The following is a 22,726-nucleotide window of genomic DNA, read 5'->3' as shown; positions in this document are numbered from 1 at the left end:
GGAATGTAAACATCCCTTGTAATAGAAAAAAGCATGACAGGTCCTCTTAAATATGAGATCTGGGGTCAAAAAGTCCTCAGATCTCATATTTGGACTTAAATGCAATAAAAAATAAAAATAAAAAAAATTAAGTCATTTTAAAAAATGACATTGAAAAAAAAAAGTTCCTTTAAGAGGTATGGGCGGAAGTGAAGTTTTGACGTCACTTCCGCCCTCCTATGGTATAGAGACGAGTGGGGGCCATCTTAGCCTCAATCGTCTCCATACCAAGGCACTGAAAGGACCCGATCGCCTCCGCCACTACCGACAGCTCCGGTAAGCGGCGGGAGGGGGGTGGCACCTCTAGCGCTGCCGAAAACTTATCTCGCAGCGAACCCACCACGGAGACCACCATTATCGTAAACATGACCGCCTCCTGTAAAGATGGATATCTTGGTTGTGGCAGCATCTGCTGATGTTACCGAGATATCCCTCTTCAAAGTGCCGACGTATATGTACAGGAGGCGGTCGGTAAGTGGCTAGGGGCCTAGATGTTAATTAGCTTCCTAGTTAATTAGGTTACTTTTAGCTGCTACCTGTTCATTAGATGTACTGGGATATTACTTTTTAAAGTTTGCAGTGTTTAGGATAATGTGATCAAGCTCTTATTTGAGTGTGTGTGGTATAAATTATGTGGGAGTTTTTAATAGAGCCCCAGTTTGCACCTAAGTTAGTGTCATCTAATTATTGGGTGCAATGTTCAGCTATAATACCTGGTTCTTGGTTCCAGAGTGAAGGAAGCTGTATCTTGGTGGAAGCACCCAGGCGGGGTGCCATGTGGTCCGTCACAGTGATGTATTGGTTGAGGGAGGCACTGGAGACAACAATCGTATATATCCATTCCTGACATGTTTGCTTTTGCTGTAGCTACTTGATTTTGGAGTGCAAACACTGGGGTAGATTTGTTGAAGGCAGTTTACTTTGAAAGGGAATTTTCTCTTAGCTTAGTGAATGAGGTGACTTTCTGATGACTATCGTCTTTCAATCATGTGCATGTGTTTTTTTATTTTTTGGGTACTCCAATGAGAAAAATTCCTTTGTACAGGCATACCCCACTTTTAAGTACACAATAGGGTTTATTTACTAAAGCTGTAAAGTGCAAAATCAGACTCACTTCTGCATAAAAACCAATAAACTTCTAACCCCAGCTTGTTCAATTAAGCTTTGGTTACGGTATATAACCTGGAAGCTCATTGGTTTCTATGTAGAAGTGAGCCTGATTTTGCACTTTCTAGCTTTAGTAAATAAACCCCATTGCGTACTTAAAAGTGGGGTATGCCTGTAAAGCCTTTTTGCCTTTAGCAAATTATCCCCACTGTGACTAGAAATTAACTAGAGGCAAAGATTCCCCAAAAAAAATTTTAGAATTGGATTTCTATGGGGTGAGAAGCTTGATGGATGCAGTTTACAATCATGACTATAAACGCTATCAAATATTACACGGTGGAGTTCCACAGCCATAAACAGTTTAGCCAGCCTGACTGCACCTATGACATTTGGTTGTTCTCCAGATAATCTCTTAGCACTACAGAGAAAACACATTCTTGCCACCTGTTTTTATAGCTCAACAAAAATTCACATAAAATCAAAGGTTCTGCTCATTGTACTCCTCTCTCCATCCCACCACCATTAATGGAAAGATTTAATTGGGTGCCTCATTTTGATAGGTACCCACTCCCACTTCTGTTTGGATCGCCTAGGCAATCATAGCAAAATCATACTCACTTCTGCATAAAAACCAAAAAACTTCTAACCCCAGCTTGTTCAATTAAGCTTTGGTTACGGTATATAACCTGGAAGCTCATTGGTTTCTATGCAGAAGTGAGCCTGATTTTGCACTTTCTAGCTTTAGTAAATAAACCCCATTGCGTACTTAAAAGTGGGGTATGCCTGTAAAGCCTTTTTGCCTTTAGCAAATTATCCCCACTGTGACTAGAAATTAACTAGAGGCAAAGATTCCCCCAAAAAAATTTTAGAATTGGATTTCTATGGGGTGAGAAGCTTGATGGATGCAGTTTACAATCATGACTATAAACGCTATCAAATATTACACGGTGGAGTTCCACAGCCATAAACAGTTTAGCCAGCCTGACTGCACCTATGACATTTGGTTGTTCTCCAGATAATCTCTTAGCACTACAGAGAAAACACATTCTTGCCACCTGTTTTTATAGCTCAACAAAAATTCACATAAAATCAAAGGTTCTGCTCATTGTACTCCTCTCTCCATCCCACCACCATTAATGGAAAGATTTAATTGGGTGCCTCGTTTTGATAGGTACCCGCTCCCACTTCTGTTTGGATCACCTAGGCAATCATAGCAGAAAGTCTGACTCCCCCCTCCCCGCCCTGCGCACAACCACCAGAGATGTGTCCCAGGAGGCTGCGGGTCCCCTCAAGCCAGTAGGAAGTCACACCCAGACTCAAGATGGCAGCCGCGGGACCTGAAGACAGGTGAAGAACTGGCCCCAGTGATGACAGTGCTGGATTCCCAAGCAGGGAAGTACCCGTTTATTGAAAGTCAGGGAGCACCCGTTTATTAAATATCAGCTGCTGTCTGTTAATTTCAATAAAAAAAAAAAGGTATACCGCGCTAGATGATGAAACTATGCGAACAGCAGTGACAAAACAACATATCATCATAGTGAAGAGAAAATAAAAATGCAAAAAGCTGCGCTTACTCAAAATAAACCACAAAACATATCCAAGTAGTAATTCAGTGATTAATAGTGAATATTGAAAGGTGAGATATATGAATATAAAACTGGGTAATTGTATTGATAATAAAAGTATATAAATATCTCCTAGTAGAGAAAAGGTGAAATCTTGAATACACACAAAAGTTCTGAAGTGTAGAAAAAAGTTCCAGCAAAATGGAATATTGCAAAGCTTTTCCACTGGCACCAAGGGAATAGAAATTATCAGTGTAATGATCACTCTGTAAGTGGGAACTCTTACCAGAAGATGTGGACCTCCTGTAATAGCAAGGTCATAAGCGCTTCCATGTATAGCCCTCTGCAGGGTCAGATGGTTAGCCTCATCTCCAGAGTTCACTGACAGTCAAGCACAAGCATCAGCGCCCCATGAGACCCCGGAAGTGCGGTTGATTTGTATTTTGTTTTGCCAGCAAAACATTTTTTTATCCACAAGACTTTTTATGCTGTGTAATTACAGATTTTTGTTTTTAACAATAAAAGAAACCTTTTAAATGATAACACAGTATTGGAGCCTTGTACTTTCCATATGCTCCGAGACATCTGATCCATCAAGATTTCCGGATGAGAGTTGGGTACTAGCTGGATTTCGCTGATGCCTGTCCTTGACTGCCAGTGAGCTCTGGAGATGAGGCTAACCATCTGACCCCGCAGAAGGCTATATCTGTAAGCACTTACGACCTCGCTATTACAGGCGGTCCACATCTTCTGGTAAGAGTTCCCACTTACAGAGTGATCATTACATGGATGATTTCTAATCCCTTAGTGGCAGTGAAAAAGCTTTGGAATATTCAATTTTGCTGGAATTCTTTTCTACACTTTAGAACTTTTGTATGTATTCAAGATTGCACCTTTTCACTACTAGAGACATTTATATACTTTTATTATAAAATACCATTACCCAATTTTATATTCATATATATCGCTTTTCAATATTCACTATTAGGCTAGGTTCACACTATTGCGATGCGGGAACGCCGCGAATCCGCGGCGTTTTCCCGCATCGCTCACCTCCCGCCGGCAGTTCACACTGCCCTATGCGGACGGCTGGGGGTGTCAATGTTATGTTAATGACACCCCCAGATCCGTCGGCATATCGCAGTGCGATCTGCCGACTCGCACAGGAATCGGATCGCATGGTGTGAACCCCCATGCGATCCGATTCCGTTGCGGACCCAAAAAAGGGTCCTGTGCGAGTTTGCTGCGGGACAGCTGCGAGTTCAGCCATACTATCTGTATGGCTGAACTCGCAGTGCTACGGAGATCGGATGTGATTTGCTGTGCGAATCACATCCGGATCTCCCCCCGCAGCAGTGTGAACCCAGCCTTAATCACTGAATTACCACTTAACCATTTTGCATTGCATTTTACAGAAAATTACAGCGCAGCGGATTGAAAATTGACAGCGGTTCCAAGCCTCCCCTAGTCTATAAAAAATGAAAAAATTGGGTTTTAGATAATCATTTTATTTTTTGCAGGCAGCAAAGTATTTCTAAGGTTTCATGATCCATCACACTGAAAAGTCTAATAAAAATACTCTTACCTATCGATTTCCCAGGGTAAAGCTTGGCCTGTGAGTAACCTGGAATTGAAGTCTCATCTTGAGCTCTAAGATTGTCCAGCTCGTGTTTAATGATGTACTGACATTCACCCATTGTTAAAAAATCTTCTCCATCTGTATAAAAAAAGTCACTTTATGATTAGAAAATATGTGCGATATACATTTGAACGGAACATTGAACATAAAAGGTGCTGTAGTTTACCTTCAATCTTTGTTTAACCACTTGCCACCCAGGCCAGTTATGACACTTCTCGCCTACATGTAAAAAAATCTTTTTTTTTTTTTTTTACTAAAAAATTACTCAGAAACCCCAAAACATTTATATATATATATATATATATATATATATATATATATATATATATATATATATATATATATATATATATTAGCAGAGACCCTAGGGGAAAAAAAAAATTGGTCCTTGTTGCAACTTTTTATCTCACACAGTATTTGCTCAGAAATTTTTTGCGTGGAATGGTGCCAATATTTGTTCCTTAAAAATCCCCATAGACAACACTAACATTTTTTTACTGGTTACCTGTCCTACAAAGAAGGTTGCCAAGCAGAACACCATGGTTGAATAAGATTAAAAAAAAAAAAAAAAAAAGTACCATCATAAATTCCAAAATAAACATTATGGAAATTCAAGTGAAAAAACAAAGCTGCCATTGTGCCGATGTATATTGGTGTGAAGCGGTCTGCAAGTGGTTAAACAGATAAAAAGCTTCACTTTACTGCCTTAGAAAGAAAGAAAGAAAGAAAGAAAGAAAGAAAGAAAGAAAGAAAGAAAGGCCAAAATGTCTTTGAATTTGCAATATAGTACAACACATGAGAAAATTAGACTGTTCCTGTGGAAACAATCAGTATTATTACTGCAAGATAAGGAGGCAAAGGAATCTATCACAGCTTTTTTGAGAAGTGTTGCTGCCACCAATTTCAAAACGGTCTTTTTCTTTTCTTAAAATTGTACATTTTCTCAGTTTAAACATTTCATGTTTTCTATTTTTATTTTCTATCGTGACTAAAATATAGGTTCAAGAGATTTGCAAATTATTGCATTCTGTTTTTATGTAGATTTTACATAGTGTCACAACTTTTTTTTGCAATTGGGGTTGTATTATTACTTCACTACTTTACTGACTACCAAACCACAATATTCAGAACTTGCTTGCTGTGCAGTTATAAGGGCTTAGAATTTATACAAGTGCCCTGAGATATTATACGCTACAAAGTAAAATGTATTTTTTCATAAAAATAACAAACATGCCATACTTAGCTGCTCTTTGTAATCGTTTTGCAAAGAGCAGCCCCGATCCTCTTCTTCTAGGGTCCCCCCCGCCGGTGCTCCATGCCCCTCCTCTTCATCGGGTGCCCCCATGGAAAGCCGCTTTGCCTGGAGGCACTGTACGGGCTCGCTGCCGAGTCCCGCTGGTGCGTCCATTGACACAGACAGCGGGACTTGGCTCCATCCCCTGCTTCCATGTCACTGAATTTGATTGACAGCAGCAGGTGCCAATGGCTCCTGCTGCTATCAATCTGTCCAATGAGGAGAGAAACGTTTGCTGGAGCTGCAGCGCTCGTGTACATTGCTGGATCGGATCAGGCTCAGGTAAGAAAAGGGTGAGTCTGGGGGCAGCTGCAGTGCAGAAGGTTTTTCACCTTAATGCATAGAATGCATTAAGGTGAAAAACCTTGAGGCTTTACAACACATATAAAAGTTGGCCTTAGCCTTGCACTACACACGTCATGTCCTCTGACATGTTTTGCCCCACCCAACGACCTCTATGACTAAGCCCCATTGGGTGGGGCGAAACATGTCAGAAGAGATGGTGTGTGGAGTGGTGCAAGGCTGAGGCCAATTTATACATGTTAAAAGAGAAGCTTGGGTTTTGTTTTCTTAAGAATCAATAGGTGGATGCAGCATCATTCCTTCCTCACCTCTACACTGAGAGCTAAGTGATTGAACACCGCCAATCGATCGGTTCTCACAGCTCTGTGAGCAGAGATCTGCAGCCTGTCAATCACAGCTCTCTGCTCATCTCCCGCCTCGCTCAATTGAACTCTGGGCTGTGGAGGGGACGGGGTGGTCGGCTCAGCCTCCCAGCAGCTCGCTGAGAGGCTGAGCCGGTTGACGTCTCAGGTATCTGGCAGAACCCAAATCTGTGGTCATGATGAAGCCCTGCCTGGACCGACTTCCGTGAGGTCAGCAGTGAGTGGACTTCAGCCTGCTCTCTGCTAAAAATGGGTCACAGGAGTACAAAAACTGCACTCCTGCGATCCATAGGAGAAGCCCAGCCAAACAAGCTTGGGCTGTACTTCTCCTTTAACCACATAGACTGGATAGGGTTGAGTGGCAACTTTTCTACCTTGGTCAAGGAAAGACTGTAGATGGTGCTGGGCTAAATGAGAGTACAGCCGAATGGGTATCCACGCTGCAATGAGGCACTGTATTCTGCTTGGGGCTTTTGCAGAAACCTCACAGCAAGCCCAGTATTACTGGTAATAAAGCAGAATCCAGCATTGAAAAACAAAATTCAAATCTTTATTGTAGTAATAACACAGAAAACAGAAATGTGTTAATCATCATAATGCACCTCAAAATAGGCAATAATCCAAATCTTACTGTCAAAATTTTTGAAGTCCATCCGGTTGGTGTACAAAAAAGGTCTCATAGTGCCATCCAAGCTCTCCTTCACAAAACCTGCTGCCTCTGCTCCAATCAGAAGCCGCTTTGTAGATGCGCCTACGACATAGATGTACCCCTTCTCTTCTGATATTACCTCTGGTTTTACCAAAAGTTGTGAGCCTGAAAGAAGCATAACACCATCCTTCATACATCTGCTACATAATTCACAGACTCCAAACATGAAGACACTTATTAATACAGTTCTATATTTAATATGTACATACAGTTGCCACTGATTTTATTGGAAACAAAGTACTATTTTTCTGATGTCTGTCAACACTCACATCTGGAGGATAATGTAAAAGGCATTTATACTCCTCTCTCACTCACTGCACACAGTCATGGGAAAATGCCCAGCTACATAAACTTTTTAGCCATAAAGAACCCATTAAAGGGTTAGGATCCACCAAAAGATGAAGCTTACAATACCAACTGCCACAAAAATGCATTGTCATCCTGAACTAGTTGTGGGTTGGAGATGCCATCTTTTTCCAGGTCCATAATACTGGCATACTAACAACAGAATCAGCAAATTCCATGTAGGAGTATTGGCTTCTTCCAGTTTTTTAGAGAAATGTACATGTTGCAGTCAGTCACAGTACATTTTCAGAAACACACGTAGTTATTGTCTTTTTTTATTTATTTTATTTTATTTATTTTTTTAGAGGGCAGTGTACCTCCTCCAATCATTTAGCTAAATTAGATTTGTCAATTGTGAGTGTCTGTGTAGCTCGAGGTCCTACTATTAACCATTTCAATACCGGGCACTTTAAACCCCTTTCCTTCCCAGGCCAATTTTCAGCATACAGCGCTGTCGCAGTTCGAATGAAAATTGCGCAGTCATACAAACACTGTACCCATATGACATTTTTATAAAAACATTTTTACACAAATAGAGCTTTCTTTTGGTGATACTTAATCACCACTGAGTTTTTTTTTGTTTTGTTAAATAAACAAAAAGGATTGAAAATCTTGGGGGGGGGGGGGGGGGGGAAGCGTGTTATTCTTAATTTCTGTTATAAAAACGTAGCAAATAAATAATCTTAATACATAAATTTAGGCCAAACTGTGTTCTGCTACATTTCTTTGGTGAAAAATAACCCAAATTAACCTCTTGCGGCTCTCGTTCTGGGCGGACGGCATATGACAGCCCCACAGAACGACCGCTCTTGCGCGCCTGGCTGATCACAATGTAAAAAGGAAGAGCCGTTGATCGGCTTTTCCTCACTCGCATCTGACGTGAAAGGAGAGCCGATCAGCTGCTCTCCGGACATGGGTGTCTATGCTGTGTATCAGCGCAGCCCCCCCTCGGATGCCCACCCAGGACCACCAGGATGCCACCAGGACCACAAGGGATGCCACCACACTGGACCACCAGGTATGCCCCCCTAGACCACCAGGGAAATGCCAATCCATGCCAAGACAGCTGCCAGTGCCCATCCCCAATGCCTGCCAGTGCCATCAGGGATACCCATCATTGCCATCTATCTGTGCCGCATATCAGTACCCATCAGTGCCATGCATCAGTGCCACCCATGAGTAGCCATCAGTGCAGCCTCAGTGCCCAGTGTCGCCTATCAGTGCCCATCAGTGCTACCCATAAGTGCCGCCTATCAATGCCCATCAGTGCTGCATATCAGTGTCACCCATCAGTGCCGCCTACCAGTGCCCATCAGTGCCACCTCATCGGTGCCGCCTTATCAGTGCCTGTCAGTGCCACCTTATCAGTGCCCATCAGTGAAGGAGTAAACTTATTTACAAAATTTTATAACAAAAACAATTTTTTTATTTCCAAATTTTATGTCTTTTTTTTTTATTTGTTTAGCAAAAAATAAAAAATAAATCGCAGAGGTGATCAAATACCACCAAAATAAAGCTCTATCTGTGGGAACAAAATGATAAAAATTCTGTTTGGGTGTAGGGTAGCATGGCCGCGCAATTGTCATTTAAACAGCGACAGTGCTGAAAGCTGAAAATTGGCCTAGGCAGGAAGGGTGTTTAAAAGCCCTGTATTGAAGTGGTTAATGTATATTATTTAGTCGGCAGGACTAAGGTGTATATGTCTGAAAATGTATCAATCCTGATGTACTGACGGCCTCATTTCTTGAGACCAGAAAATGCCAGGGCAGTACAAATATCCCCCAATTGACCTCTTTTGAAAAGTAGAAAGTCCAAGGTATTTAGTAAGAGGCATGGTGACTTTTTGGAAATTGTAATTTGTGACAATTTTTGGAAAATAAAGAAATAAAAAAAAAAAAAAAAAAAAAAAAAAAAAGCAGCTTTTTTTTTCCACACATACTGTCACCATAACTGGTGTGGCGGTGATCAGGGACACTGGTGACAGTATAAAAAAAAAAAAAAAAAAAAAAAAAAAAAACCATTTGATGGTTTTGTAAATATTTATTATTCTCTTACTTTAAAATTTATTTTCTTTGCATACTGTGACCAAAACAATACAGTGTTACCATAGCAACACTAAACTACTCTGGGGAGGTAATCATGATTTTTTATTTTTATTTTCTACAAACTACGATTGCTTATAACAATGAATTTTGATGTTATAAGCAATAATTTTTTCTTATTGAAAACTATTCATTCAGTATTTACTATTGAGATTAGCTGTGAGTGGCCACAGCTTATAACATGGTACAGATAAGCTGTGATTAGACCCCTCTTTACCATGTAATCACTTTGACCAATCACGGTCATTAAGTGGTTATACACTACTAGAATTTTGTTTGACATTTTTTGTTTTAAGAACGTGTTTTTCTAAACACGAATGGTATCAAATTGACATTCGTTGACGAGACAGTGATGAGAAAATTCGAAGGAGCAGGATGGAAGTTTTTTTCTAAAATGCATGAATTTCTAACAGTAAAAGTGGTTTTCGCTCCGTAAAGTCTATTTGTTCCAAAATCAAATGTTAAAGTGATTTGTAAAAGGCAGAAGGTTTTTTTTTTAATCTTAATGCATTCTATGCATTAACCACTTGACCACTGGGCACTTAAACCCCCTTCCTAACCAGACCAATTTTCAGCTTTCGGTGCCCTCACACTTTGAGGACTTACTCAGTCATGCAACACTTTACCCTTATGAAATGTTTGTCCTTTTCATCACACAAATAGAGTTTTCTTTTGGTTGTATTTAATCACTGCTGGTTTTTTTTTTTTGCGCTATAAATCAAAAAACACTGAAAATTCGGTAAAATAAATAAATAATTCTTTGTTTCTGTTAAAATGTATTGTAGAGTATTACATAGTACTGCCAGAATATGGGCAAAGAGCAGCGCTGTGGGCTGGATCTGTAGTGCCCACAGTGCTGCGAACGATCTCTCCCCTCTCACACTGTACCAATCGGTACAGAAAAGGGAGGAACCGGCTTCATGACGCCGGTTTGTTTACAAGTGATTGCTCAGTCATTTGAGCGCTCCGTCACGGCTGCTATCAATGGCTGTTTACCATGATCCGCTGGGTTCCCCCAGACCCGGCGGTCACAGATGTTCCCACGTGCGTGCCCCAGGGGGCGCGCAGGAGCGTGATTCTGTGAGGACATCCCACAGACATCCACCCAGAATAAGCCGACCGTGCTGTAGATGTCTTTTAGCTATGGCCCGGTCGGCATGTGGTTAAGATAAAAAGCCTTCTGTGTACAGCAGCCCCCTTAATACGTACCTGAAGTCAGTCTAGATCCAGCAATGTTGCAGGAGTGTCTCGGCTGCCCGGGACTCCCTCCTCATTGGCTGAGACAGCAGCACAGCGCCAGTCAGTCAGCCAGCCAATGAAGAGCTAATGGGAGCTGGGCCATGGATCCGTGTCTGAATGGACACAGGGAGCTGTGGCTCGGCTCGGGTGCCCCCATAGCAAGCTGCTTGCCGTGTCAGCCTCCTATTCCTTTAAAGAGGAAGTAAACCCTTATGAGTTTACTTCCTCTTTCATTCCCTGCAAAGGTAAAGCATAATGGACTACTATGCATCGCATAGTAGTCCATTATGTGTCACTTACCTGACACAGGAGCCAGCAAAGACACCGCTGTCCCCTATAGTCCGGAGCATCCATCTTCTCAGTGGGGTCTCGCAGCTCCGCCGCTGTCATTCGACGAAGCCGCAATGACGTCACTCCCGCGCATGCGCACGGGAGCCACCACTCGCGGCATATCGCCGTTGACAGCGGCGCGCTCAGTGCGACGCTGTCTACGGCGCATGCGTCGTAGACAGCGGTGCCTGTATTTTGGCATATATCTCCTAAACCATGTAGGTTTAAGAGACATTTCTTGGACCTACAGGTAAGCCTTAATCTAGGCTTACCTGTAGGTCAAAGTGGTTTGTAAGGGTTTACAACCACTTTAAATGGGCTGAGTGGCCAATGCTAAATACACATAACCCGGTCATTCCTGCAGCAAGAATCCAGATTCTTACCGCAGGCATCGATAAGCCACAACAAAGCTGCCATGTGAAAGGGGCCTTATGATGAGAAATAAATAGTGGGTGCAACATAGAGACATCACCAAAACTGATCTACAGGCCTGATCTGTATCAGCAGTATAAAAGGACAGTTTAATTAGAACATTTCACTACTCCTCCCAGACAGAGCCTGCTGAACAGCTTTAGATTCCTTTTATGCTATTTTTGTCTTCACCAAAAGGACAACACCCTAGACACAGCCCATTCAGCTCTACATATTATGAAGAGAATGGCCAACTCAGACATTTGTTCTTGCTGGCATACACAGCAATGGGAAATACAAAACAAGTAACAAAGAAAAGCCTTGTATGCATGAGTGCCTAAAGGAAGCGTTTGGTGTGATTTTCTTAGATACACTCTAGAAGAAGTTTATGCTGAGCTACATAGATCTATACAGACGTTTACCACTAAAACGACAGTATCCATTCACCGTCAATGAAAGGAGGCCTTCTGCAGTAGAGTGCTGGGTGTGCGTCACACAGACTAAAGGCCCATACACACAATACGAAAATCGGATGGAAAAATTCATACGACGAGCTGTCTGACAATTTTTGGATCCTTAGTACGGTGCTTTCGACAGCGAGTTTCGCTTTTTCTACCGACAAAAGCTGGAACTGCAGAATAAAAAATTTTTGTCGGATGTGAACGCAACGTCCAATTTTCGTTTCATCAGTGCGCTTTTTGTCCGGAAAAAAATAAATCATAAGAGCAAGACTACGCATGCTCAGATACGAAAGAATACATACAAAACTAGTCAACACGTTATGTCACGTCTGACGTTGTATTCTGTCATGCGAAAAAAAATTCGTATTGTGAGTAACCTTTTTCCACATGAGGCTAGCAAAAAACTGACATTTGGTCCGAAAATCTGATCTTGTGTACGAGGCTTTAGACCCCATACACTACTCGATTTTCTGCAGAATTTTGTCTTCAGATTTACAAAAACCATATATGGAAGTCAAACCTTAAGAGTTTCGATTTGTATGCAATCAGGCACGCCCTTGTACTACATGGTTTTGGTAAATCTGAAGACAAAAATCTGCAGAAAAACGAATAGTGTGTATGGGGTCCAAGGCCTCGTACACAAGATCATATTTTCGGACGACTGAAATCTGCAGAAAATGTAATAGTGTGTATGGGGTCATAAACTGAGGAATAATGAGCTCCAATATTTATTGCCTCTTGCATACTGCTGCCTGAAAAAAGCACCATTTTTATGTATACAGGCATCTTTACTGATGTAAACGAAGGTGTGTAAACATTCGTTGCATGTAGACCAGTAAAAAAATAAAAAAATTATAAAAAAATAAAAAACAGAAACCGACGTTGAAGGTCAGTATTTTTTACAAACACATGCGCAAATACGCACACATAAGCGCATACGCCACAATCACTTGATTAAAATAAAGCTAAGATAACACGTGTGTAAGCATACAGCCCACCCTCATGTTCTTTCTGCCAGGAAAGTCTAATATTTATACATCAGTACAGTATGCACATATCCTAAAGAATAAATTCCAGGCCCCTTTATTTTTTTTTTACTTTTATTTTCACATAAACATTACATTTTTATTACAGAAGCTCTCTATGGTTTGCTATGTACAGTGGGGAGCTGCACTTTCGGTGTCTCCCAAATGTTCTTGTGAATGGTCACCCTGTCATACGGTCACCTGCCAGAGACTGCAAGAGGCCATGTTGATGCACAAAGCATAGACATGTCAAATTGTTATCACCGTGAGAAATGCCATACAGCCATTACTGGAACGCATGCATAGGCGAGTCACATCTATGTATGTTGCTTTTGAGCATTTCTGCAGTACTTTTTGCTGTGCTTTCCGCGTTTTTTTTTTTACCACAATATGTGTCTTGTGTGCTTTATGCTATATTATTTTTGAAGGGGGGGGGGGGAATTTATTGTTGGGCAGATTTTTTTCAAAACACAAATTGCTGCTAAAAACGCACTACACGCTTTTCTGCAGCTTCTCCAGTGAAGTCTTTTGAACCAAAAAAAATAAAAAACACCGCTTTGGGTTTTAAAAAAAAAAAAAATCCCTGACCCTTTCCACAAATGTAGAGTCACAAAAATTCATTGATCTCACATGCCTTTGCTGCGGGAGCTCCAGAAGAATAATCCAGATGTTTTTCGGAATTATCTCTGGATGACGGACCCCTGCTTTCACCAACTCTTGGCATTGTTGACCCTCTATATTCAGAACCAGGACACATGCATGATGCTTTCATTTTATTTTTTGCTTGAATAATAATGATTTGATTTGTTATATGTTCTATATTTTTGGATGCATAGAATACACTTTTTGGTTAAGTTCTATTGGCAGATAGCATGTCTAATGTTATTTGTTTTCTTTTTTTAATGCAATAAAAAACAATTGTGGAGGATAATACTTGGCTATGTGTTTTACGTCAAATGGCAGTTTGGGAGCAGGCAGTTACATTTAAAAAAATACAATGTAAAAAAAGGGACACCAACATAGTTGTATCTTTGAGCTTATTAACTACAGGATAATGGTGTTGTGGTAACTTGCCCAAACATAAATAAATAAATCAGCAGTTCTGATATGCAATACAAGATAAAAAAAAAGCCTGAAAACATGATATTCAAAGCGAACTGTTATTGCTTCATATATAATGTTTTTCTCTTCTTGTATTGATTTCAATTTATAAAAAAAAAAAAAAATAACTGGGAAAAAAAAGCCTGAAAAAAAGCCTGAAATCTATTCTATTTGTCTGAAGTGGCAGTTGAATAGGACATACAGTAATTCAGCAAACTAAGCAGCCAATTTAAAATAGATATCGCTGTCCACTTTTGTTATACTCCACAGAGTTACTCCATACTGGGACTCATTATTAAAATGTGGGCCACGGTATAAAGCCTGACGTGTGCTTTTTCTTTTTTTAAACAGTGGTATGATCGTGTTAAAAGTATAAGTTCACTTCTTAACAAAAAAAAATGAAATGCACATTTTTTATTTTTCAAAGCAATCGTCTGATAATCTGATCATTAGTACACAGCTTTCGAGAGCCGATTGGATCATTTTGCATGAACGATCGCAAAGAACAAACATGAAAACATTTCTCCTATGATACCAGAACAAACACATTTTCTTTTAACCACCTGCCTACTGGGCACTTTCACCCCCTTTCTGCCCAGGCCAATTTTCAGCGCTCTCACACTTTGAGTGACAATTGCACGGTCATGCAACATTCTACCCAAATGAAATTTTAATTTTTTTCCACACAAGTAGAGCTTTCTCATGGTGGTATTTAATCACTGCTGGGTATAAAAAAAAAAAAAAAAAGACCGAAAATTTTGTTCGTTTTTTTTCTTAGTCTGTCAGTATATTTTGTAAATAAGTAGACTTTCTCCTTCCCCGATGTGTGCTGATGAGATGGCACTGATGAGGCATCACTAAAGGGCACTGATTGGTGCCACTGATGGGCACTGCTGGGGCTTTACTGTAATCAGAGCACTGATGATCAGTGCCCCGATTACCTGTCCTGAGATGCCGCTGATTGGCTCTCCTCGGCACACATTCTGTCAGTGTGAGGCAAGGAGAGTCGATAAATGGCACTTCCGCATTTACATGTGACCACCTGTGATTGGACACAGCCGATCACATGGTTAAAGAGCCGCGTCATCAGCTCTTTAACCAGATCAGGGTCGCACAAGAGCGGCCGTTCTCGGGCGTTGTTCCAGAACGAGAGCCCACCGCTCCTCCGTCATTTGACGGTTAAGTGGTTAAGCGGTACAATGTTTGTCTGAAAAAATAAAATCGGAAGACCAAGACCACACATGCTCAGAAACTAAAGAATACATTACAATACAATCGATTATATCACTTCTGAAGTTGTATTCTGTCTTACAAGAATTTTTGGAACTTTAGTAACCTATTGGTTTTCGATATGAGACAAGCATGCAAAAAATAAATAAATAAATAAATAAATCATGTTCTCATTGTGTGAACCAGGTTTAAAGAGGTCCCGTTACTTGAAAGCAGGTCAAACAGCATAGTGCCTGTGCCGTCTAATCTGCCCCTTTTTAAGCTGTAAAAAACCTGGTTGATCCTGCCCGTTCCTGTGTCCCCCTCTGTAAACTGACCACGGTAACCATGGCTGCTGATCCATGATACTGTGGTCAGTTTACTTGCCTCAGTCATCACGCAGTCTCTCCTCTCTCCCCCTCCCTCCCTGCCTTTCAGCTCCTGTGTGTAAGCGTTCTCTTCCCTGCCTCTCCCATCCTGCTGCTATTAGCAGCTGGCAATAAAGTCAGAATAGGATTACTGTTAGCCCCTCTGTTATACCAAGGTATACGACAGTGTAAATGTTTGTTTAAAATGACGCTGCTAAATACCTTCTTTCAGAATGCCTCTGTGAGGTCACCTGAACTAAAGGCTACAGCGGGAGGGGCTGAGCGGACAGCACAGCAGACACATGACCTCCCAGCTGACATCAGAAGGGGATCTCAGACCCTCCTGCTGTAGCCCTTAGATCTGGGAGGAGAGCGGTGGGAGGTCACATAAACGCACAGATCGGCGATCGGAAATATCTTTTCACTGTGAAAGAGCACAAGGCAATATTAATATTCACTAAAGGAGAGGATTCCAGGAATATTTATGAACTTGGACAGTTGATAAATTTCTGTGTATGCATATGTATTTATTATATACACACACACACTCTATAATTATATATATATATATATATCTCATCTGGAAAGTATTGACAGCGTTTCACTTTTTCCACATTTTGTTATGTTACAGCCATATTCGAAAATTGATTACATTTATTATTTTCCTCAAAATTTTACAAAAAATACCCCATAATGACAACATGAAAGAATTTTGTTTGAAATCTTTGCAAATTTATAAAATATAAATAAGGCCTCTTTCACACGGACCACAGAGAACCCGATCCGATCACGGATGGAAAAGTAGGTTTTTCCTCCGTCACACTTTTTCGAATCGGAGCGGGTCGGATGTCAGAGGACATGTCACAGATGACATCCGATGCTCCATAGAGGTCTATGGAGCATCCGTTCAGGTCTGCCTAAAAAAAAACTGACAGGCGGACCTGAACAGATCGTTCATGTGAAAGAGGTCTTAAAAATAATCCCATGTACATAAGTATTCACAGCCTTTGCCATGACACTCAAAATTTAGCTCAGGTGCACCCTACTTCCAATGATCATCCTTGAAATGTTTCTACAACTTGATTGGAGTCCACCTGTATCATCCGTAAATGAAAGACATTTGGAACAGGACTCTTTCTAGAGCAGGCCGCTTGGCCAAATTGAGCGATCTGGGGAGAAGGCCCTTAGTCAGGGAAGTTACAGATGGTAACTCTGACAGAGCAACAGCATTTCTCTGTGGAGAGAGGAGAACCTTCCAAAAGAACAACCATCTCTGCAGCACTCCACCAGTCAGGCCTGTATGGTAGAGGGGGCAAATGGAAGCCACTTCTCAGTAAAAAGGCACATGACAGCCTGCCTGGAGTTTGCCAAAAGGCACGTGAAGGACTCTCAGACCATGAGAAACAAAATTCTCTAATCTGATGAAACAAAGATTGAACTCTTTGGCCTGGATGGCGTCTGTCTGGAAGAAACCAGGCACCGCTCACCACCTGGCCAATACCATCCCTACAGTGAAGCATGGTGGTGGAAGCATCATGCTGTGAGGATGTTTTTCAGCGGCAGGAACTGGGAGACTAGTCAGGATCGAGGGAAAGATGAATGCAGCAATGTACAGAGACACCCTTGATGAAAACCTAATCCAGAGCGCTCTGGACCTCAGACTGGGGCGAAGGTTCATCTTCCAACAGGACAACAACCCTAAGCACACAGCCAAGATAACAAAAGGAGTGGCTATGTGAAAACTCTGAATGTCCTTGAGTGGCCCAGCCAGAGCCCAGACTTGAACCCAATTTTTCATGTTGTCATTATGGTGTATTGTTTGTACAATTTTGAGGAAAATAATGAATTTAATCCATTTTGGAATAAGGCTATAACACAACACGTGGAAAAAGTGAAGTGACGTGAATACTTTCCGGATGCATTGTATATATGTAGTTTACACAATTACAGATGGTATATATTGGTAAATTTTTCAGTTTTATTGGATTTTTGAGGGCCGATCAACACAAAGTTGAATGGTGCTCTTTGAGATACTGAAAACCCTTTCTTGGTGCAGTAAATACGCCTCCGACACCCACTTACTATCCATACTTTGCACATGCAGATTTTTCTGCTCGTTTCCCTAGACCGGACTTGGCTCTACATGTAGAATCCCATGCTTTCTAATTGCCCCTGTTCACACTGGTATGCTCGGTTGCTCTACTCAAAAAAGTACATTAACATTTTTTTTTTTCTGTGCATATTCATGCATTTTTGGCCCCATAGGATTTCAAAGGGAGAGGGTTTCCTATAGAACTGCTCACCTCAATACACTCACAAAAACACCTGTAAGGCCCCTTTCACACATGCGGACAGTATGGCCGTATTTCATCCATCCGTTTGCGGATGAAATACGGACATACATGCATTCCTATGGGATAGCGGGTGTCTGCAGATGAACATCCGCAGACACCCGCTATTGTCCGCCTCCGCAATGGTCCGATTCTGCAGACGGAGGAAAATCCTATTTTTCTATCCATCTGCAGAGTGGATGAACACGGACAGACGGTCCGTGCTCATCCGATCCCCCATAGAGGAGAGCGGAGAGCTGACAGGGCGGTCCCTGCACAGTTTGTAGAGACTGCCCTGTCCACCGCTAGCTCAGCGGGGACAACGGAGCGATCCCCGCTGAGCAAGCGGATCATCACGGGGCGGATCATTACTGATCCGTCTCGTGTGAAAGGGGCCTTATACGCCAAAAAAAAAAAAAAAAAGGGCTTTTACATTTCCCCATAATATTACTGATAATAAACGTACATACCTCCATCCCTCTTGTGGGCTGAGATTTTTGATACAAGCCATTCTCTTGCTTCTGGTTTGGCATTCTTGGCGAGCTCTATCACAACTAATGGTTTGAATTCAGGCTCTGAATGAGGCCCACTTTTGAAAGAGCCTCTTAACATTTTTGCAGAGATCTGTGCATTAAAAAAGGACAACTGCTGTTAGAGTCAGGCTGCGAATAAATAAATTGCAGTTAAAAAAAAAGCTATAACACTGCTGTGTCATAAAGGTCTACACATCAAAATATTAATCAATCTTTCCAAATTGGTACAATACAAACAGTATTTGTAGTTTCCCACTTTAAAAAGGAGAAGTATGGCCAAAGCTTGTTTACCAAATTCACCCGGAAGCAGGCTAAAGTCTGCCATCGGCTGACAACAGAGCCGGTTCAAGCTCTGCAGGTATCCTGACATTAAATGTTGGGATCCGCCCCCAGCAGCTGGCTCAGCCTCTCGGCAAGCCACTGAGAGCCTGAGCCAGCCACTCCCGCCCTCTCCACAGTCCAAACACTCCAGTGAGTGCTGGAGGGGTAGAGCAGAGAGACGGTCACTGACAGTCACTGCTCTGTGCTTGGAGCAGAGTCCTGAGCAATCAGCAATCTTTGATCTCATAGTTCTCTTTGTAGAGCTGGCGGGGGACAGATGCAGACATCTAGGTGAGTATTTCGATGTATTGTTTTACATTCGCGCACTTCTCTTTTAAAGGACAACTCTGGCACAACATATAATAAGCCAAAATGTATAAAGTGCACAGTTCTAAAGTAAACCTGCCACTAACCTGTTCAATTTAAAGTGGTTGTATACCCGCAATGCGGAAGTTGTACCCATAGGTAAGCCTTAACTATAGGTACTGTAAATATGTCCTATATGTGCGCAGTTTAGAAAAGATTTACCTTGTAGTGCGCCAATGATGTCATTGGTGCATGTGCTGTGAAGAAATGACCCTCTGTGCCGTTTCTTCACTAGCAAGTGCCATGACTGACGGCACTTGCGCGCGGCTCTGGCCAGCCCCAGAAAGAGGGGCGAAGATGGATGCAGCCACCAGCAGGGACAGCGCGGGCTTCGATTGCAGGTAAGTGGCACATAATGGGCTAGTATGCAATGCATACTAGCCCATTATGCTTTTACTTCTTAGGGGGGGAAAAAGAGAAAGTAAAACCCAACAGGGTTTAATTCCTCTTTAAATACAGCATGATGAAAAATAAATCAGCAGAGGCTACCCTCAGAACTGAATAACCACTTAAAAGACCAAGCACTTTCTAACACTTTTTATTTACGTGTAAAGATTAGCATTTTAGTTGGAAAATTATTTAGAAGCCCCAAACATTTAAAGCAGACGTTCCACCTATTTTTTAGTTTTTTTTAAAAGTCAGCAGCTACACTTACCTGTCCCAATGTCCAGCGATGAGGCCGCCGAAAGCCTCGCTCCTCTCCCCCTTCCCGGCGCCATCATAGCAACGGTGGGCACCCGGCCGTGACAGCTTACGGCTTCATGGCCAGGCATGCATGTGCGAGTCGAGCTGTGCTCTGCTATTGGCCAGGCAATCTTCTGGGACCTGTGACGTGTCCCAGAAGATTGCAGGGAGGGAGGGGCCGCCTAGGGGGAAAGGAGGAGTCGCCTAGGTGGCTGAAAAGCATAAGGAGGAAGTGAAACAGGAATTGCCTCTAAAAAGAAGGTACCCACTCCCCCATAAAAAAATTTACATTTTATGACGCAAGAGGGCGAGGAGTGCTTAAAGTGGAAGTTCCACTTTTGGGTGTAACTTTGCTTTAAAAAATTTTTAAAGCAGAGGCCCAAGAGAAAAAAAACTGAGCAAAAACAATACTGGGAAGATGCCTGCAGCTGCAAGTATCATCCCAGTATAACCACTCAAAGTCCAGCGACGTACTGGACAAGTGGTTAAGGAAAAAAAAAAAAAAAAAAAACAACACACATTGGTTCTTGAAGTTATATTTTTTTTTACTCAAACTCATACTCTGAATTATCCGGGTTTAATCTTTTTCATCTTCCAGGTTTCCCTGAAGTTTTTTTTTTTTTTTTTTTTTGGACAGGGAAGGTTTCAAACCGGGATAGGCAACCTAAGGTTCATGTGTCAGGGCAGCCATGCAATATTATTTTCAGTGGCACCCAAGAGATCATAAACACGGCAGGCCCCCCAAAGAGCCCTGCTCCATACAAATACTGTAATCGATTGCTCACAAAGCTGTCAACCACAAAACCTGGCCTGTCCCTCTGCACCAGCGGCCCACCCGCCTCCATGAAGGTTCCGATACACTTGCCTAAACTCACCGATATTCAAGTGCTGGCCCTCCTCACAGTACTAGCGTAGGCCCATCTGTGGACCTGAACGCGGACAAGCCCAGCCACCTCCCCTCATCTTCCAAGTAGAAAAAAAACGGTGTTTCTGATAGTGAACGAATTGGGAGTGATCTCACGTCTGCAGCATAGGAACTGGGGTTGATCTGAGGTCTATGGTGCTCTATTGTTCATAGGCATGCTGGTTGTCTAATGCTTGTAAATAACTTTTAACGTGGAAAAAAATAGCTGACCTCTGTGTTAGAACCTTTGCATGTTTTTTTTTTTTTACTGCTGGCTGTATCCCTGTTGGGGAGGTTTGTTATACTTTCTGTCCTTCTGCAGCTATCAGATGTTCATGATTGCATGTGTCATCACTGGAGAGATTTCCCTCAGGTTCGGTCCTGGTGACACCCTGCAGAGGAAGGTGACGTGTCTCAGCCTCACCTTCCTCTGCATTCCTGGTGATGGCGCAAGCATTGGAAGCCAGAAACAGGCGCTCCCTAGTAAACCCGTGCCAGGTGGCCATGTATTGTCTGACATCGCAGCTAGTGTTCTAGGGCACCTAGGAAGATGGGACAAAGTACTATACAACGCTGTGTTAGGACTACATTTTGTTGTCCACAGAGATAGAGACCAATGCTAACTGATGGAAGAGAGCATAGGAAGTGATCAGATTTCTGTCTGGATGAACAGCTACTTTTGCTGACTAGAATAAAATGCTTTCAATAATATATTTAACAGACCAAAAAGAAGCAAATAAGGAAATGTATATAGCTGTATATATAAATGTATATATTTAACCACTTGAAGACCGGGCATTTTCTGGTACTTTGTTTACATTTGAAAATCTGTTTTTGTTTTTTGTTTTGCTAGAAAATTAATCAGAACCCCAAAACATTATATATTTTTTTAAAGCAGAGGTCCTAGAGAATAAATTGTTGGGCTTTGCAATTTTTTTTATGTTACACAGTATTTTCTCAGTGGTTTTTCAAAACGCAATTTTTGTAAAAAAAAATACACTTTTTTAAATTTTTGTGCAAAAAAATAAATAAAATAAAATACATATCCCAATTTTTTTATAAAATATAAAAGATGATGTCACACCAAGTAAATAAATACCAAACATGTCACACTTGAAAATTGCGCATGCCAAAACATTGTAAACTATCCATAGGCAACTCTTTAAAAGCCTTTACAGATCACCACTTGAGATGTAGAGAGAGGAGGTCTTATGCTAGAATTACTGCCCATGATCTGACGTTCGCGGCGATACCTCACATGTGTGGGACGATCGCGGTTTGCGTGCGTGACCGACGCACAAGCTCCCCTTTGTGCGCTAGCATGGGGGGGGGGGGGGGGGTCTGGGGATGTAAACATCCTTGTGACAGCAATAGGCATGTGACAGGTACACTTTATGGACCCTAAATTTCCTCCATTGCATTTGAAAGCATTCAAAGAAATGCCAAGATCTGCATTTTTTTAATACTTTTGATTTTTTTTAAATTGCGCTTTCAATCGTTATAAGTGCTGCAGCTGCAGGCATCACTCCGGTAGTCAAATGACATATGTGATTTGATGGCAAGTGGTTAAAGCAATATAAAACCCAAATTTTAATCTAGTGCAGGTTACTAAAGTGGTGGCTGCATTAGGACTTGTTCACACTAGTAGTTGAAGGGTGGTAAAACCCCACAGTTGCCCTCCCAATTGCTACCTCCTTTAGCTGTAGAGGAGAGTGCACATGCCATGGCTGCAGCAGGGATTATACCACCCATCACAGTTAAAGAGTAACTCCACTTTTAGGGGGGGGGGGGGAATAGAAAATAAAATTAATAAATAATATAGAGTATACAATTGAGACACATGTCATATTGAAATTGAATGTTAATAAAAATTAAATTTCCTTATCAATCTGCAGCCGCTGTAATTTTCTGTAAAATGCAATATGGCTACCTAGAGCAGTTCTGTACACAGATGGTGAACATAACACCCCCCAGATATG

General features: G+C 41.7%; 1 protein-coding gene across 1 annotated transcript in view; it reads right to left on the bottom strand.

Annotated features, from left to right (window-relative positions):
- Positions 1-22,726, bottom strand: part of ANO10 (anoctamin 10) — a 134,064-nt gene that overhangs the window by 105,899 nt on the left and 5,439 nt on the right. Inside the window, exons 2-4 of the mRNA XM_077491475.1 lie at positions 18,410-18,563; positions 6,941-7,123; positions 4,297-4,428 (exon numbers count right to left, since the gene is read on the bottom strand). Coding sequence (XP_077347601.1) covers positions 4,297-4,428; positions 6,941-7,123; positions 18,410-18,551 — 457 coding nt within the window. The 5' untranslated portion in view covers positions 18,552-18,563. The remainder of the gene's footprint in view (positions 1-4,296; positions 4,429-6,940; positions 7,124-18,409; positions 18,564-22,726) is intronic.

Source organism: Lithobates pipiens, unplaced genomic scaffold (assembly GCF_037356315.1).
Source record: "Lithobates pipiens isolate NorthernLeopardFrog02 unplaced genomic scaffold, aLitPip1_a1.2 Scaffold_19, whole genome shotgun sequence".
Classification (NCBI taxonomy): Eukaryota; Metazoa; Chordata; class Amphibia; order Anura; family Ranidae; genus Lithobates; species Lithobates pipiens.
Note: the sequence above shows the minus strand (reverse complement) of the source record. Positions and strands in the feature narration are given on the sequence as shown.